The sequence below is a fragment of the Camelus dromedarius genome, chromosome 5 (assembly GCF_036321535.1).
Source record: "Camelus dromedarius isolate mCamDro1 chromosome 5, mCamDro1.pat, whole genome shotgun sequence".
Classification (NCBI taxonomy): domain Eukaryota; kingdom Metazoa; phylum Chordata; class Mammalia; order Artiodactyla; family Camelidae; genus Camelus; species Camelus dromedarius.
The window spans coordinates 69,217,376-69,235,232 of record NC_087440.1 but is presented as its reverse complement, the minus strand read 5'-3'; the positions used below and the strand labels follow the sequence as shown (position 1 = coordinate 69,235,232).

Below are 17,857 nucleotides of genomic sequence, written 5' to 3'. Positions count from 1 at the left end.
TCCGGTAACTACCATGTGGGTTTGCTAGTTGGAGATGAAGATGCTCATGCCATGTTCCCTAAGACTCCTGAGCTCAGTTTTTACCCGCATGGACTCCTAAGGGTAAATCAGTCCCCTACATTAAAGGGAAAGACTGAACTATTTTCTCAATCTCCTAAGAAAAATTTTGTTTAAAACAAGGAGCCAAAGAACTGACCAACTGTTTTGTTTATTTAAAGGAAAAACCATTGTTCTGAATCATTTGATTTTTAACTTAAAAACAAAAAACAAACAACCTCTTAACATGCTACTATATGTTCCATGTTCCATAAACAAAGAAAGCAAAATGGCCAAGTAGAGGTGTATAGGACAAGATAGTACCTCAGCCTGGGCCAAGCAGGGATTCAAGTAATTAATTTTTTTGCAGCCCAGTGGCAGAGAGTTTCTTACTCAGGTTGCTAAAGGGAGAATGTCACAACAGAACTGACATTACTCCCTTCTCCAAAGCAACAAGGCATCTTGAAAGCTCAACTTCTTGGTGAAGTTTTATGGTTGGTGGCAGGATTTAGTTCACCCATATGAAAACTCTTCATAGGAAAACCGCCCCTCAACAGTCATACTGGGAAACTTCAGCCAACACGTAATCAAATTCACTTTTGGGAGAAATCCATCCCAAAAATTCTGCAGTGGGAGGAGAGGTAGGTACATTTACCCAGCCCATATTCACTGCTTTCTTCCTTGTCTGAATGAAATGGTAGTTGAAGAGAAGCTCTCCTACATTCATCTTCTATGTCAGGAAAGATGAGCAGAGGCAAAAACAAGGTCCTATCCTTCACAGATTCATTTTGGTTCCGGCATAGTGTGAGCCATAAGCATCCTGTTCCCACTATATGCACTCTGGGATCAGACAGAGCTACTCTTCCAGCAGTCAGCACCCATGCTCATGTCCGTCTTTCACTTAAATCTCCTTGGTTTAGTAACTGTAAGAGATTAAAAACAAATCCAGAGTAGGTTACCAGTGAATAATAAGAAAAATAGGTCATACTAAAATGAAAGGTTTACAATTAGGTTTACAATTAGAAGTGAGGAATGCACTGCAGGGGTGAGTCAAGGATATCTATTTCCAAAGCAGGAGACATGCATAAACTAACAGCTCTCATTTAAATACTGGCCTTGGGACAGCACTTGGGCCACTTTACGATGCTGGCATTTCCACTAGGGCAATAAAAATATCCTGAGTCTATAAGCCAAACTACTGTTTGTGTAATCACATCCTCACTAGTCAGTGATGGAGGAATCTGTAACTCACAGGGAAATCAGAAATGGTGGAACCAAAAAACTTTCATCAGTCTGTGTTAGCTGAAGGCTCAAGGAGAAGTAAAAGGAATGGAAGGCTACTCTCAATGAGTTCTCTATGAGAGAAAAAAATATAAATAAAAAAAATTCAGGGGTTCCCTGGGCTTAAAAAAAACTTTTCCTGTGATGAGGCAAGACAAGCCTGAGAGTCTCCAACAGGGTGGTAGCTACCATGGACATTCTACTTTACACTCAGGGTTCCTGCTGAAAGGTGGTTTTGCATACTAATTGATGAAATTTGGTTCCATTTTATTATGAAAAGAAAATGAGATGGGAATAATACAGTGTAAACAGAAAAATGACATAGGTTAAAATCTAATCTGATAAATTCTTGTGCTGAGATGTATTTACTTGGTGATCTTAATTTAGATGAAGGTAATTTATATAGTAGAATTTAATGATACAGATTTTTTTTAAATTTAAAGAAAAATTTAAAACTTAAACCACAGATTTCATCTGATGCTGCGTGGTAAAGATGTAAGAATGGAATGTTTTTAATCTAGACCAAGATCCAGATGTTTGCACTCAAACTTAGCAATGGCACTCTATGAGAACTGTTAAAGAATTTGTCATTTCTGTTTTCCTCCTTGTTTTATTTGGGAAATATTCTATGGTACAGTCAAAGCTACCTGGCAATCACTTATATTGGTTCCTGAGTTTAAGAATGTGAACTCGGTGTGGCTATGGAACCCTATTTGGGATGACCTTCAGTCCACAGGAGATCCAAAAGCCCCAGAGTCTCAGCTGGGCCTGCACAGTGAGTCCTCTGATTCTCAGAAGACCAGCCACACTGAGGGGAAATCATAACTGTCCAGTCTGAGCCATCTGAGAGAGAGTCACCTTGCAGTTTTTCATGTATTTTCCATATTTTCTGATACTTGATTTTTCGTTCTCTGATATTCTTAATAAGTTATTTTTACTTTTAGAGCGTATTTATAGGAGTCCAATTAGAAGTGCATCAGCAGATTCTTACAGGTCTGACCTACAATGCCTGGTGATCTTTAAACAACAATTCTGAATGGGCATGTGGCATCTTCAGGGATGCTACTGCCTTCTCCTTCTCTGGTATCTGAGAAACCCTAAGGAATCAACATTCCTCACCCACTGAAGGAATGGTCTGTTAGTACCTAGACCCTGGATGAGGAAACAAAGCCTGGAGCCTTCAGTGGCTTAGAGTTTGAAAAAAGTGAAGGTACTGGAGGATGTGATAAGCCTACCTTGAGAAGGAAAAGGAGGAGATGAGCAGTGGAAATGCCTTGATAAGAGGAAGATAATAATGGTAATAGTAAAGGAAACACAAAAGGAGTGAGGCTGAGAGAGGCTGTATTTGTAAATACACAGGGACCCAAGAGGAAGAAGTGATAGTGCAGGATTTTCAGCTACATCTAAGGGCAGCACTTTCCTCTCTGGGTTGTTAAATATTTTTTCTATTAAATGTCTGAGGCCCTTGTATCCTTCTAGGGTGAAGACCAAGTTTTCTTTTGTTTACTTTTTCTTAGGTAGCCTGTGTTACTGTGTCTGCCTGAGGCTGTGAGTGAGCATCACCTAGACAAGGACACTCTGAAGCCAATTCTAGGTTCAAGAGAATAAATGCACTATTACTGGACTTTCTGTATACACAAACCTGACAATGTCATACCCCGTTTAAAACCAGGCAGTGGCTCCCAAATGCCCCAGGATTAAGTCATGTCCTGTAAGGCCCTTCAAGAGAGGGACCAGCTTGTCTTTCCTGTTCTCATTTTCCCATTCCACACGCATCTCTCCATTCCATGTCCATCACACTCAACCCTTAGTGATTCCACAGTCATGCCCTGCTCCCTCTTAACTTCTGCCTTTGTATACACTGCTACCTATATGCTGGTTGAATTTCTTCCAGTTCCTCCCACTTCTCCATCAGGATGATCGCTAGTCATCCCTCAGGTCTCAAGTTAAACTCTAAAACTTATTCCCTGATTTCCCCCAAGACTAGCATTACTGCCCTGTATAAAAATTGCCAGTTTACTGATCTGTTGCCCTTCTCCAGCGGCACCATTTATGTAGTTACAGAGTTATAAAAGGTAGAAGTTAGTTAGTCCTAACTCTGACTGTAAGCTCTTTGAGGCAGAGATTGTATTTTGTTTACTACTGTATAACTAGTACCCAGGAGGGTGCCTTGCACACATCAGGTACATAATGTCTGTTGAATGAATTAAGTTTTTTTTTAATATACATTTTTATTGAAGTACAGTTAGTTTACAATGTTGTGTCAATTTCTGGTGTACAGCACAATACTTCAGTCATCTAGGAATATACATGTATTTGTTTTCATTGAATTAAGTTTTTATAAATCTGGCATTTATTTGGAGTAACATGGAGTGCTTCAATAAAAAAAGGTATTTAGCAGTCTGAGAGAGAAAATCTCCAAGATTTCAAATATAAAAAAAGAAAATGCTGAGTGTTGTGGATTGGTTTGTCAGGATAATTTGTACTAGGTACAAAGAGAGGGGGATGATTTTTCTGAACTATTTCAGAGCAACCCAATAGTTAATGAAAGTATTTCTTTTATAGAAAAATCACAGTTAATAAAAGCAAGTGGGTAAGAGAATTAGGATATCACCATTTGCAAGCCCTAATGAAAAAACAGATCTAGGCCATGATCAGTAACAGTTGTCAAAACTTTAACATAACCCACTTGTCAACCTTGAGATCAGTAAGACACATCATGTGTCTCCTGATGGGATGTAGTAGGAAGAGTACCACCCATGAAATACTCTTGCCAAGGGATAAAAACAATCATGAATCTAATCAAGCCTCTAAATGTAACCACCAGTTTTTAGGAAATCTGTGGGTAGAGAAATACATCAAATAAAAAAGGAGTTAATCAGCCAAAAACCAGAATGTGGGAAATTCTACAAGACAAATAACCTAATTCCTTAAATAGATAGCCACTGAAAAAAGAGGGGGAGGACTATTAGAGATAAAGAGAATTATTAACCAAATGCAATGTATAGACCTTGTTTGAATCCTAATTCAAACCAACCAACCATACAAAGATACTTTTGAGAAAAAAATGAAAAGGCAAGGTATTAGAGGATATCAATCAGTAAATTATTGTTAATATTGTTGGGTGTGATACAACTATAGTTATGAAAAAATCTTTAGCTGTTAGAGGTACATATTGAAATATTTACAGATGAAATTTTATGTCTGTTATTTGATTTAAAATACTCCAGCATAAACAAAACAGCAACAAAAACAGTAGGAGGGAAGATACAAGAGCAATAGAGAGTTAATTGTTGACGATGGGTGACAGGTACATGGGTCCATTATACTATTCTCTTTCTCACTAAATATGCTCTTTGAAAACTTCCATAATAAAGATTTTTAAACAGATAAATGAAGGGGTAAAAATAAAGGCAAAGCACTTAGAGAAGGCAACATAGGAAAGAACCAATGATACCAATAACAAAAACTTTCAATATAACAAGCAAGAGTGAGACAGTGTGTCACAATGATGAATACAAGGACAGGTCCTGGTAGACACATTAACATGCATACCCAGAGCCTTGTGATCCTGGGTATCCTCAGGAATATCACAGAAAAATTGAGAATATTCAATATAGGATGCAGAGTCATTTGAATGCTATAGTCAGCCACAGCTAACTGTGGTCTGAAGGTTATAATGAAAGGAAAAGGGAAAATACAGGCGTGCACCCTGAAAGATACTATAATACTGAAAGGATCCAGGCTACACAAGTTTTTGGCAAAAGCCTGTGCCTAAGAAACAAGCAGGTGATGAAGTCATCTGTCTCCGTGATGTGGGCCAATGAAATATCCTAAGATTTTAGAAGCCTGACTGGTTTTCACTCTGTTTTCTGGGTCAGAGCCAAAACCATAGGGTTAGGAGTGCTCAGAATCAACCTAAAGCCCTCTTAGATTTAAATGATGTTTCTTACTCAACAACAAGCAAGTAAACACATTCCTATATGCCCAGTTAGTTCAGCCCGATATCTCCCAGATACATGACCCTAGTAAAATGAATGATAATTATTAATGATTTTGTCACTACCTTTTTTACTCAAGGAGCACTCTGTCTCAAGATGTTATTTTCTTTATAAAGCAGCATCCTCATCGCAAGGGAGGCAGAGAGCAGTAGGAGCTGATCTCATTTAATTAAGGAATGTGTATAAAGGAAATTAGAGTTGAGGGTCCCAGCTGTGACTGATCAAGCTCCCAATTCAGGAGACCCTAACACTAGGGCTCCTTTCAAAGCTGGACTCATGCTTAGCTTAAGGGAAGATATTCTAGTCAAAGTTTCCAGGAAAGGGAAATTGGAGAATTTTCTTCAGCGCCTCTAAACTAGATTCTCAATCATTCTCCACATTAATCTCCACAGAAACAAAGTAACAGCAACAGACAGATTTACCTCCTGTGGATTTACGGCAGTTAGGACAGAAACCTCGTATGACTGCCTCCCTGACTGCATGGTCACCAAGTGATGTGTCACATCAGGCACTGAAGACAGGGGACGTGGGGATCCTTCAGCAAGCACCTCTGAAACAGCAGAAAAATGTTTCAATGCAAAGTGAATCCAGATATACCTACGTGAATTACCAAGTCTCTCATTAAGAACACTAAAAACTGTTCCCCAAAAAACCAAATCCCACGTTCCTGTATTTCTTTCAAATTAATTTCTGACTAATAATCATTATCAGTGAATTTGGAAAGTATTGCAAAACTGGTATGAGAAGAAAAGGCAAAAAATTTTGATATAAGAGTTGCCCATTTTTCACTATACCAATTTAAGTAATACGGCTTTAGCACTATCCACTGGATTAAAATTGCACATGAAACAGGTCAAAAGCTTCTTAGGCAGGCAAATGAGGGAACCAGAGCCAATGCTAAAAGCAGTCACCAGTGATACAAAGAGTGCAATACGTGCAGGTCAAGACCTTAAACTTGGCTTTAAAGTTCCTACTCACTATCCTTTCCTCCCTTTCTTCCTTATGGCTAAGTAGCTCCATGCAATTTCTGTGCCTCGGGCTTTAGTTATCCGCTAGTACCATTTATGAAACAGAGGAGGCTTATTGTGGAAGCACACTCTGGGCCTCGTGGGCTCTATATATTAGCTACAAAAACATGGCCATTCCACCCAAAACTGACTGAGTGGGATGTAAGTAACTAAAACATAGGACCTCAGACTTATTAAGTGTTCATCAGTGGGATCACCAGGAAAATCTTCTGGAAATAGTTCACACATATACCACTTAGCTCTCAAAGAGTATCTTCTAAGGGGCCTTCTAGCTTACGCTGCCCTTCCAGACTATACCACATAACAACATCGGCTTACGTACTATCTCCTACTCCCTAGATGCCATTTCCCACATGTAAGCTTTGACCTCTCAGCTAGATTTTTAAGGTCCCTGTCCTCTACTTTTATCTTTCCCATGGTGCCAGGTACACAGTAGGCACTGAATAAATGCATGCTGACCTCACCTGTTAAGTTTTTCAGAGAAGAGGGCCTGGCCTGTGTAACTTGGGTGAAATTTCTATACCAGAGAGGAGCAACTGTTTCCTAGAGAGCCCTTTCTTTTCTCCAGAAGATATGGCTTTTGAAGGTATGGAGAAATTGCCTTAATTCTCCTCTGTAAAACCTGGTTATGGTCTGTATAAATGTTTTAAAAGTTAAGTTCTTCCATAACTGCAATAGGAAAGATAGAAATAGTTGGGCTAGGATGCTAGGATTACAGATAATTTTCTTAATTTTTTTTTCTCTTTATTTTTTTGTTACATTTTCAATGAAAAAAAAATTTTTTGTTTTTTTTTACAGATTCACTTACCCACCCCAGAGACAAAGAACACAAATGCTACTCAATCATACTACTGCTACTCACAAGAAATGAAATTAATTAAAACCTCCATTTCAGAGACAATCCCATTTCTTAGTCCCTGGTTGCAGTCCATTTTCCCCAAATAAAGGAGAGTTGAAAGTCTTACCATCATCAACTCCTAAGATAGAATTGGTATTTGGTAGGTTCAAGGGCTCTCCACCAAGGCTGGGCTGGGAATTCATAGACACCAGGTTTTTACTGGTTACTGAAGCCTCTTCAAGCAAACTACTGCCCATTAGTGGCTCAGCTGCACAGAGAATAGGATGTGAAAGACATACAGCAGTCAAGGCTATGCCTGGTCCCCATTTTCCTTCACAGGAAGCTGGCTTTTTCTTTCAGAACTAGAAGTTAACCTGTATCTTGGATGCCACCTCCTATTTCACTTACTTTTGGAAAACAAAAATAAACCTAGAAGGGAGAGTTGAGCCTCATGGATAAATATCCTTGCTTGTGATCAGCATCTGGATAATTAACATATGAAATGGGATGGATGCATCCTTAGAAAGGAATATTTGGAATAGAATAACTGATTAAGGAAAGACATGGAAAGGAATAATAAAAATGTATTAAGTTAGGGTGAAAAAAAGGAGTCATGAAAGTAAAAAACTTCCTTGTCATACAAAAATCTTAATCACGGTGATACTCAAATGCTGGTTCATAGATCAGCACTAGTTACCATCAAACTCACTAGGAGAACTTTTAAAACTATAGACTCTGGATTTTGCTCCCAAGTAATCTCCTTTATTGGCTGTTTTGCTCAGCAGGATGGGGTGGGGGGGGGGAGGGTGGTGGACAAGCAATACAAAATACATGTTTTAAAGCTTGCAAACGATTTTACTGTACAGCTACATTTGGAAACCACTAGTCGGCTACATGAGACCAGTCTCTCTACCCAAAAGACAGAAAATTTCCCTATCAGACAGGCCAGTTATTTGGCTTTTGAACCCCCAAAATATAGTCCTCCACTACACCCTCTTCTCCTTACCAGTTTGTTCCTGCTCTTGACTCCCAGCTGCTCCCATCTGCAAGTGATGCTTTCTCATGTGCACATTCCTGCTCCCACTTTGAGAGAAGGTCTTCCCACAGACTTGACACTGATGAGGCTTCTCTCCTGAAACATGCACCAGGTTAAGACAGGGTAACCAAAAAGACAGGGTATATTTCTGACAGCAAGAGAATGGATTCAAGCCCTACATGAAGAAGCCCAGAGGATGTTAAACTAAACATTAAGAGGCTGGTCCTTCTCCCATTGTGCACCTCCCCTCAGCCTCTCTCTCAACCTTCAGCACACGGGAGAAGGCCAGAAGAGTACACCAAGAAGGCTTAGAACACTCACTACTCCCAGCCTCCAGTTCTTTCCAGACCCACTGTAGTGCTGCTTTCACAAAACAGTCTCTTTGGTATAAGATCATGGCAGCCACACAGAATACTGACTTACCTTTTCAGATAGTTTTCCATGACCTCTAGGACATGTACTATCCTCAAGGATTCCAACACTGGATTCCAATCCTGCCACAACTCTCAGTCTTCAACATTCGCAATGGTGGTTCTTTTATACAATGATCTGAACTATCCCCTAAGTCCTGAAGTCTGAAAGCCTCAATCTCCATTCCACCTACTTAAGACAGCCACACCCAAAGGAGGGTAAAAAATGCATGCCTACAGGGGACTAGTAGGCAGCAAAAATTAGGTGAAATGGCCAGAAAATTCACAGAAGAGGCAAAATCTATAGAGACAGAAAGCTGGCCAATGACTGCCTGGATCTGGGGTGGGAGGAGGAATTGACAGCAAAGGGGCACAAAGGAACTTTGTGGTGTGACACAAGTGTTCTAAAACTGAATTGTGGTGATGACTGTCCATTTCTATACACTTTCTAAAAATCACTGATGTGTATACTTACAATGGGTGAATTTTAAAGTATATGCATTATAGGTCCAAAAGCTGTTGAAAAATAACTGCAATGGATTGAAATACAGTGAATATACAGAAATCCATGAATTCAATACAATACTGAGAGAGAGGAAAAAAGCAATGAAAATGCCACTTATCTGACACTTACTAGAAGTAACCAGAACACAATATCTTATTCTGAAAACACAACTGAAAGAATTACACATTTATCCTGCCTTTCCTGTGCAAATTACCAAACAGCCCTAGTGAGACTCATTATAGAGAAGAATTCCAGCTAATGAATGTGGATGAATAATAGAATTAGAAAAATCACCATTTCACAATTCTAATGAAATAATGAATTCAGGCATCATTCAGAGATGAAACCATAAGGCAAAAGGTTGCTAGGGAACTTTACAATGGTGTTCAAGGGTATTACCACCTGAACCAACAGATCAGTTTTGACAACCAAACACCGTGTACCTCCTAATGTGACATTAAATCATTGCCAAAAGCGGAGGCTTTTAGGGCTTACTTCTATTTATAGGAAATATAGGGGAACAAGTTAAATGACATGAAACATGGGATGAACTACAGTTCATCTGTTACTCTGTTGTGCAGTAAGTCTACAGCATGAAAAAAAAATTTAAGTGTAGACAGATCTAGATTCAAGAAGACTTACTAACAAATATAACAACAGGACCCTGTTGGATCCTGATTTAAATAAACCCACTTGAACAGACATTCTGAGTCAACTGGAAAGAATTTAAACATAGACCAGGTCTGAGATAAAGCTAAGGAGTTATTGTTAATTTTGACAGGTACAGTAATAGTATTATTATTACGTAAAAAAAAGCATTTTTTCCTCTACTTTTACTACATTTGACATAATTTTACATAGTAAAATAAAGAAAATAAAAACACTCTACAAGCCAAGCAAAACACACCGGGAAGTCCACATCTAATCCACAGGCTATCAGTTTGTCACTTCTGCTTAGAATCACCATCACAAAAAAAAAAAGTTGCTCCACCCTAGGATCTCAGCTCTGAAATTCCTCATCCCTGACTGATTACACCTCTCCAACTCCCTTGCTCCCACAGAACTGCTTTGCTGTCTTCATCATATATAACTTCCAGTTCCTTCTCTCTGCTCCTCCCTTTCTGGTTTCCCTTTGCTTTCCATGGCTAGCTAGCCACTTGAACAATTACCTGATTCCATTCTAGAATCTCTCCACTTTGAGTTCACCCCTGCCTTGGCAAGTCTCTGCTCTGAATAACCTCCATGGGCCATATCTGAAATAACTTATAAGGCACCCAGAGTAGTGCCAAATAAATTTGTTGATCTCCTCAAAAAAAGGTCTGGATTAGAAAGCAGTTCAATGGCTCAGTTGAAAATAATAACAATTAGATTCCACCCTCACTCACTATACAAGCCTTTGAATACAAGTATCAAGGGCCTTGATTTCTGATTCTGTCATGATGAGGAGGAAACTTTACAATGAACAGTTTCTTTCTTTTTAGATTTCTTTATACCGCTATCCTAACCTTTTACTCCTTTGGCTCTCCACCTTCCCTGAAATTTATGAATGGAACAGGTTCTAGTACCTGAGTGAACCACCAAATGTTTTCGAAGGCTAGAATACTCAGCAAAGGAACGGCCACATCCTTGGGCTTCACAGAGGAAAGGCTTCTCTCCTAGAGACAGAAAATGAGATAAAAAGTCAGTCTTCTGATGAATTAACTATCATTCTCTTTTCCCATCAATCTTTTCCTGTTTCCAATGGCTTACTCTGATTTCTTGAATTCATGCTACGTAATTTCAACCAGGGTATCTAGCAGGTGTCACCTCTCAGTGATTGCCTGGTACACAGCCCTCCAGACAACCCTGCTCTTTTCTTTAGAGTGGCTGCCTCTGAGCATCATATTTCCTTCTCTCTCCTGACTAAGTGCTGAGCCCCAGCTACACTGAACTACCTTCTGCAGTGATCTCATCCCTTTGGGGGATATCAAGATTAACACTGCATATGCTCTTAGGATTTTTACATCAATTCTCTTTAAGATTCAGTTTCTAGATTCATTTAAAGTACAGGGGGGTGGGTATAGCTCAGTGCCTAGCATGCGCGAGGTCCTGGGTTTGATCCCCAGTACCTCCATTAAAATAAACAAATGAAAACCTAATTACCTCCCCCAACAACAACAACAAAATAATAAAAATGCAGATTTTTAGAAGTTATAAAATAGATATTACATAGTTCCATTTTATAAAGCAAACAAAAACAGGTGTTTAGTCAGAGGCACGCAGAAAAAAATCTGTAACAATGTGTTAACAGTTGTTATATCCAGACAGTGGTATTAAGGATGATTCAGTTTCTTTTTTGTGTTTTTCTGTAATTTTGATTTTCTACAGTATTACTTTGTTATTTTAAAAATCAAAGATGCATGCTAAAAACTGAATAAGGCCTGTAGACTGACAGTACTGCTGACTTTTCAATTTTGATGTTGTACTATGACTACGCAAGACGGCACTTTGTGGGGAAGCTGGGTAAAGCACATACAGAACTCTCTGTACTCTTTTTGCAACTTCTCATGAGTTCATAATTATTACAAAATAAAAAGTGAAAAAAATCAGACATGAAGTTCCTATCTTCCAAGGGTCACAATGTAGTAAAAGATAAATGTATTCATAAGTAACTTTAATACAAATTCCTGTACAAAAAAAAAGTGGCATTTAAAAAGGGGAGGAATTATTATTGTGATAATTTTTAAAAGAAGCTGAATTTAAGCTGAACTTACAAGATGACAAGGAAAGGAAATTTCAGGCACAAGGACTAATATGAGCACAGCCTTGAAACTGAGAGTGCCAAGAGCAAGTTCAGAAAATGACAACTGTGAAATAATAAGTATGCATTTTGGTCTTTGTCTGTGGTTCTTGACACAGGAAACCCTAGTAAATCCTAGTAAATAGGGATGCTAGGAGAATTTTTTTTGTTCTAACATTTGCTCTTAGATACCAGTTCCTGATGCAAAGCTCTTAAAACTTTTGTAATTTTTTAAGTGATAAGAGCATTAGGATCATCTTTTGTTCCGGTATTTGGTCTTGGACCGTGATTTCTGACAGAGTTCCTAAACCCCTTGGAATTTCCTAGGTGACAGCAGTGTCTTTTGCTCTAATGAGGTGACTCTTGCTGGGCTCCTCGATGGGGGCTGGCCACCAGAATGCCAAATCAGGATTAGAAGCTTGGGATTTTCAGCTCTACCCCTCATTCTCCAGAGAGGAGAGAGGGGCTGGAAATGGGAGTTAATGATCAATCATGTCTATGTGATGAAACCCTCATAAAAATCCCAAAAGTACAGGGTTCAGAGAGCTCCTGGATTGGTGAACACGTCCACGTGCCGGTAGAGTGGCACACCCCAACTCCACAGGGACAGAAGCTCCTGCACTTGTGCCTCTTCCAAACGTCACCCTATGTATCTCTTCGCCTGGCTGTTCATCTGTATCCTTTATCACATAATAAACTAGTAAACAGTAAGCTTTTCCCTGAGTTCTGTGAGCTGTTCTAGGAAATAATCAAATCCAAAAGGGAGGGTTGTGGGAACCTCCAGTTGGTAGCCAAGTCAGACAGAAGCTGTGTATAACTTGGAGACCTGCTATTACAACTGGTATCTGAAGTGGGTGGCAGTATTGTGGACTGAGTTCTTAACCTTGGGATCTGATGCTATCTCCAGACACTGTCAGAAGTGAGTTACACTGGAGACACCCAGCTGGTGCTGCACAGAATTGCCTGGTGTCGGGAAAAACACATCTGGTGTCAGAACTGTTATGAGTGTCATAGTGTGAGAGAGTAAAACAGAAACAAGAAATTCAGCAAGTAAGGTTGGCATGGTGACGACACGGGAGCTGGGCCTTGAAGGAGGGAGCAGCACAGCTCTAGATGATACTGTTCTTTCAGACTGTACCACACAGTCTAATGTTTCTGATTTTCCAGTGGTCTGTAACTTTTGAAAGATATCTGTATACTCACACTGACTAGGCACTCAAAAAGTTACCAAATGAATGAACAATATACTCATGTACATGATAGAATAAATGTTAGGAAAACAGAAAATTCCAGTTAATAAACAAGGTTAAATGTTTAGCAAGATGAACTTGAGAATCTTAGAAAAAGGGGCTTTCCAAAAATATGCATCAGAATCTAGCAGCATGAACCTCTCCATCAAGCTGACTTTCTATTTGGAAACAGAGAGGATGCTGATTTTGCTGAGATAAAAGGACACAGAAGAAGAGGAGGTTCAAGAGGCAATGCTGCATAATAGTTAAGAGCACAAGCCAGTTAACCCTGAGTTCAAATCTTGGCAGTACCACTTATTAGTATAGGAAAGATATTTAATCTGAGAATCAGCTTTTTAATCTATAAAATTAATGTAATACAACCTCAAAAGATTACTTTGAGGATTAAATGAAATAATACAGGTTAAATATATTAAGCATAGTGCCTGGCACACAGTAAGTCCTCATAGGAAGCCACTAAAATTGGCAGTAAAACTGAATTACTATTGTTACTACTAATAAAGATGTGAGGTCAGTTTTGACACTTGAGATAAAATGAGTTGTAGGCATTTGAAAATAAAATCCTTAGAAGAGCTCTGGAGTCAGATCAGAATTAAAATCCCAGCTCTAATTTGACGTAACATTGTAAAATGATTATAAATCAATAAAAAAGTTTAAAAAAAAAATCCCAGCTCTGCCATTTCCTAGCAGCATGACGTTGGGCAAGTTATTGAACTCTCTAATCTTTGTTTCTCTGTCAATAAACACAGTATCTAAAGGAGAAAGATATCTTGAAGATTAAATGAAAAGCAACGTACATGTGCTTGGCACATATTAAATTACCTCAATAAATGCTAACTTTTACTATTATATTAATATTGAGATTCAGATCTGTGAGGCATCCAGGAAAAATGATTAAATTGACGCCTAGATTGCAATGAGACAGCACACTGGGTAAAATCGGAGAAACCTGAAATTCTGAAATTGGTCAACAATTAGGAGATTAACAAGGGAGAGAGAGAGCAAGAGTCAGAATGAAGAGAGAAAATGACATCATACTCTGAATAAAAGAAAGCATTTAAAGATGTTCAGTTTTATCAAATGCTACAAAGATAACGAGCAGCACAAAAATGAAGAGGTTACTGAATTTAATAAGGCATAGTGACCTCTACTACTTTCCTTATCTATTCAGATACGTGGTTTTCCTATTCTCTTATTCAAACTGCTCTCTTGGACCAATACAATTTACTCTTTAAAGAAAGAGCTGAGAACAGAGCTATTCTGCTCTAAAACACATCCAGTGGTAATGTCAATCTAGAAGTAATCATACGGACATGCCTGAAACAAATGTGCTTCTGCTTAGGTTTCACTTTTTAAATGCCATTTAATTGTACTTTCTGTCATTTTAGCAATGCATGAATAAACAAAGAAGAGAAAGAGAAAGTGGCAAGAAAGTGGGGAAGAATAATTATATATCCTAAGGTAGTAGTCTGGGTTCAGTGATTAAGCTCCAGCAAGAAACTTAGCACAGCTCAGCCCAGTGGCTTGGAAAGTCACCTTTAAACTTTTAGATTAAAAAGTCAGGTATCTTTACTTTGCTCCTTTAATATTAATATGTTGTTTGACCCAGAACAAGTGACTTACCCATTCTGTTTCTCAGGTTGTGAGACTCTAACAAGAAAGTAAACTCTAAGCCAGGGATTAATCTTAGTTTTTGTATTTCCCCTCACCTTACCCCATTTAGTGCCTGGAACAGGGTCTGTGCGGTTTGTATGAGTCAATAAATGTTAATGACTAAAATTACAACTGTGCAATGTTCAAAGATCTCTAGAAAGACTCATTTTTGTCTGTATCTCATCATATCATTGTTATCAGAGAAGGTCTTATATTCCTTTCCTAGAGGCAGAAATCAACACTGTCCAACACAGAGGTGACAAATGTTATTGGAAGAACTGAAAAGTGCCATGAGGCATTTGAAGAAAGGAAATTCCATCTTCAGAGTTCTAGGAACAACCCCAACCTTCAAGTCTAGTCACACCTCATAGCCTTTCCTAAGGACAGCCAGCATGCGCTGAGCCAAGCAGTAGACTGCCTGCAGGAATGCTGGGGTTGCACACACCTGTGTGGATGCGCAGGTGGTTCTTCAGGTTTCCAGCTGTAGTGAACTGCTTACCACAGCTGGACTCGGGGCACATAAAGGGCTTCTCTCCATTGTGGGTCCTCATGTGCACCTTCAGCCTCTGCAGTACATAGAAGCTCTTCCCACAACCTTCTGCAGGGCAGATGAAGGAGCGGTCATTTCTGGGGAAAAAAAAAAAGAAAAGAAAAAAAAAAGAATCACATATGCAACAATACCTGAAAATGCTCTCTACTAGAGAGGACAAGTCAAAGCTCCTATTAGTCTCAAGACAGACAACAAATACCAAACTGGATGTAACAGAATCACTTGAACTTTGTTAAAATTACAGATGCCCCACTTCTTGAAATGCTGATTTCATAGGTTTAGAGTGGAGTCTAAGCTTATGTATTATTTTTTTTAAGTTCTCCAAGAAATTATGCTTTATAATGAGATTTGAGAACTCTTGCTCTAAGGCATTTAGGTGCCAGATGTCTTATTAAGTATTTGTCAAGAATGGGGTAAATGACATAATGCAAATGTTTTCTATTAAAGAACAAAAACATCTTAACCACAAGTGATCTGGAGCCCCTGCTTTCTTTTAATTTGTGAAGCTGGGGGACAAGTTCCTCTGGAAGCATTAATGTTCCTGAGCTCCAAGTATGGAATCTAGGATTTGCTCACCGATGAGTTTTGAGGTGATACTTGAAGTGAGCTGGCCACACAAATGTCCGGTCACAACCTTCAACTGTGCACTTGAGCTTCTTCTCCACTTGAGGAAGGGGCCCAGAATCTTTGGGTTGCCCATCACCAGAACCAAGGTGGACATTTTCTCCTGTAACAGAGTCACATATTTGTAATCTAGGGAAAGATTCCACTCAGATACTTTGGTTCAAACAATAAAGCCACTCATTAATCAGATATCTATCTTAATCTTCCCCAGGTCTCTCTGTACCCATTTAACAACAGAAGTGAGAGTGCTCCACATCCCCATCTTCTTACTCCAGAGAACTACCAAAAGCCACCTTGCTTTGTTTCACGAGACTACAACTCTTTGGCAAGTGTAAGAAATGTCCAAAATGGTTTCATATCAAAAAGCACAGTTAAACCTATTTTACAGTACAAATTAGTGAGAAAGTAGGTATACCAACACCCAGAGTGAGGTGCTACACAAGATGACTTAAAGTTCTAGGTAATAAAAACTTGTATTTTAAGGAGGAGCAGCTAGTCTGGCTTAGTAGTGAACTTACAGTAGTCACTTCTTTTGCAGATGGCCATTCTTAGATTTCTATCTTCTGAAGGCAATTTACAGGTTTCTATCATTCTAAAAAATAAGAATAACCTTCTAATTTCTAACCCTTCTTTGTTACAAAATATTTAAGAATGCAAAACCTCAGATGATTTTAAAATTTCTAACCATATTTTTAAAAGTCAGAGATAATACTTGCTCAAATTTTTTGTCCAATAGACTAAAACAAGGGGAGGAGAGGAGCATACAGCGCAGTGCCTTCCTTAAAGTTAAATGACATCAATTAACTAAAACTTTAAATAAATTCCAGATTAGTAGGTGGTGCATCCTTTCATTTTCTTCAGGACACAGTTGGACATCACTAGAGAAAAATATTCACAACCACTTAAATCCACTATAAGCATATGGAGTTTATTTTTTCACTTCACATACACCAGGAATAAGATTGATATTTCCAAATATAAATCCCTCTCAAAAGCCAAGAGTAAGATAATATGTTATACCTACACACTCCTTGGAAACTGACAGTTGATAAAAGGCAGTTTCTGTCCCATCTATTAATCTTATTCTCTTCCTGCCCTATGTTCTCCCACTGTTAATATTAATTAACTTGTTCTTTTTTAATATTGTTCCACATAGTTTTTATTTGTTTAATTGAAGGGGGTAAAATTTAAACAGCACAGAAGTGCATATATTGTAAAAGAAATTTCCCACCAACTCCAGAGCTCAGCTAATTAATTTCTAATGAAAGGTCTGTAGAAACCCCACGCTAATCCAAGATTTAAACCAGTGACAGCTGGAGCTTTCTACATTCAATTTTGTAGATACAATGAGAACACTGATATAACCATAAAACAGAAAAAAAAAAAATCCCTCAGAAAAGAGTGAGCTGCCTTGTATTTGAGTCCTTATAAAATCTCTCAAAGGAGTGTTCCCTAAGTCACCTAAAAAAAAAACCCAAAGCACTGTTTGCAGAAGATAGATTAGCTTAAAATGACCTCAGTCAATGACAGATTTGGATATTTAGAGGTCATCTGATGAACTTGCTCCAAAAAAAAAATGAGTGAGCTAGACAAAGAAATTCCATACCTCATATTTCTACCTGTTGGATAATACTGTAAACACTTTAAAGATCCTACAGTTATGTGGGTAACGTCTTTGCATTTGGGATAAAATTTCCAGTGAGAGCACTGTATAGAGCAGGGGTCAGACAGCAGATATTTTTGGCTTTGAGGGCCATATGGTCTCTGTCACAATTACTCAACTTTGCCACAGTAACAGCCATAGACAATGTGTAATTAATGGGCATGCCTATGTTCTGATAAAACTTTGTTAACAAAACAGGTGGT

The 17,857-nt window shown here is 38.6% G+C and overlaps 1 protein-coding gene across 3 annotated transcripts in view; it reads right to left on the bottom strand.

Moving 5' to 3' along the window:
- Nucleotides 1-189: 189 nt before the first annotated feature.
- ZNF410 (zinc finger protein 410) overlaps nucleotides 190-17,857 on the bottom strand; it is a 33,315-nt gene continuing 15,647 nt past the window's right edge. For 2 of the 3 annotated variants that reach the window (XM_010976532.3, XM_031454024.2), the window contains 7 exons: nucleotides 15,944-16,094; nucleotides 15,263-15,444; nucleotides 10,701-10,790; nucleotides 8,191-8,316; nucleotides 7,312-7,452; nucleotides 5,741-5,868; nucleotides 190-959 (listed from right to left, as the gene is read on the bottom strand). In XM_010976532.3, coding sequence (XP_010974834.2) covers nucleotides 921-959; nucleotides 5,741-5,868; nucleotides 7,312-7,452; nucleotides 8,191-8,316; nucleotides 10,701-10,790; nucleotides 15,263-15,444; nucleotides 15,944-16,094 — 857 coding nt within the window. In that variant the 3' untranslated portion in view covers nucleotides 190-920. Of the gene's footprint in view, nucleotides 960-5,740; nucleotides 5,869-6,810; nucleotides 7,016-7,311; nucleotides 7,453-8,190; nucleotides 8,317-10,700; nucleotides 10,791-15,262; nucleotides 15,445-15,943; nucleotides 16,095-17,857 lie in introns of those variants that run through there. The other variant, XR_004137433.2, reaches the window with a different exon arrangement.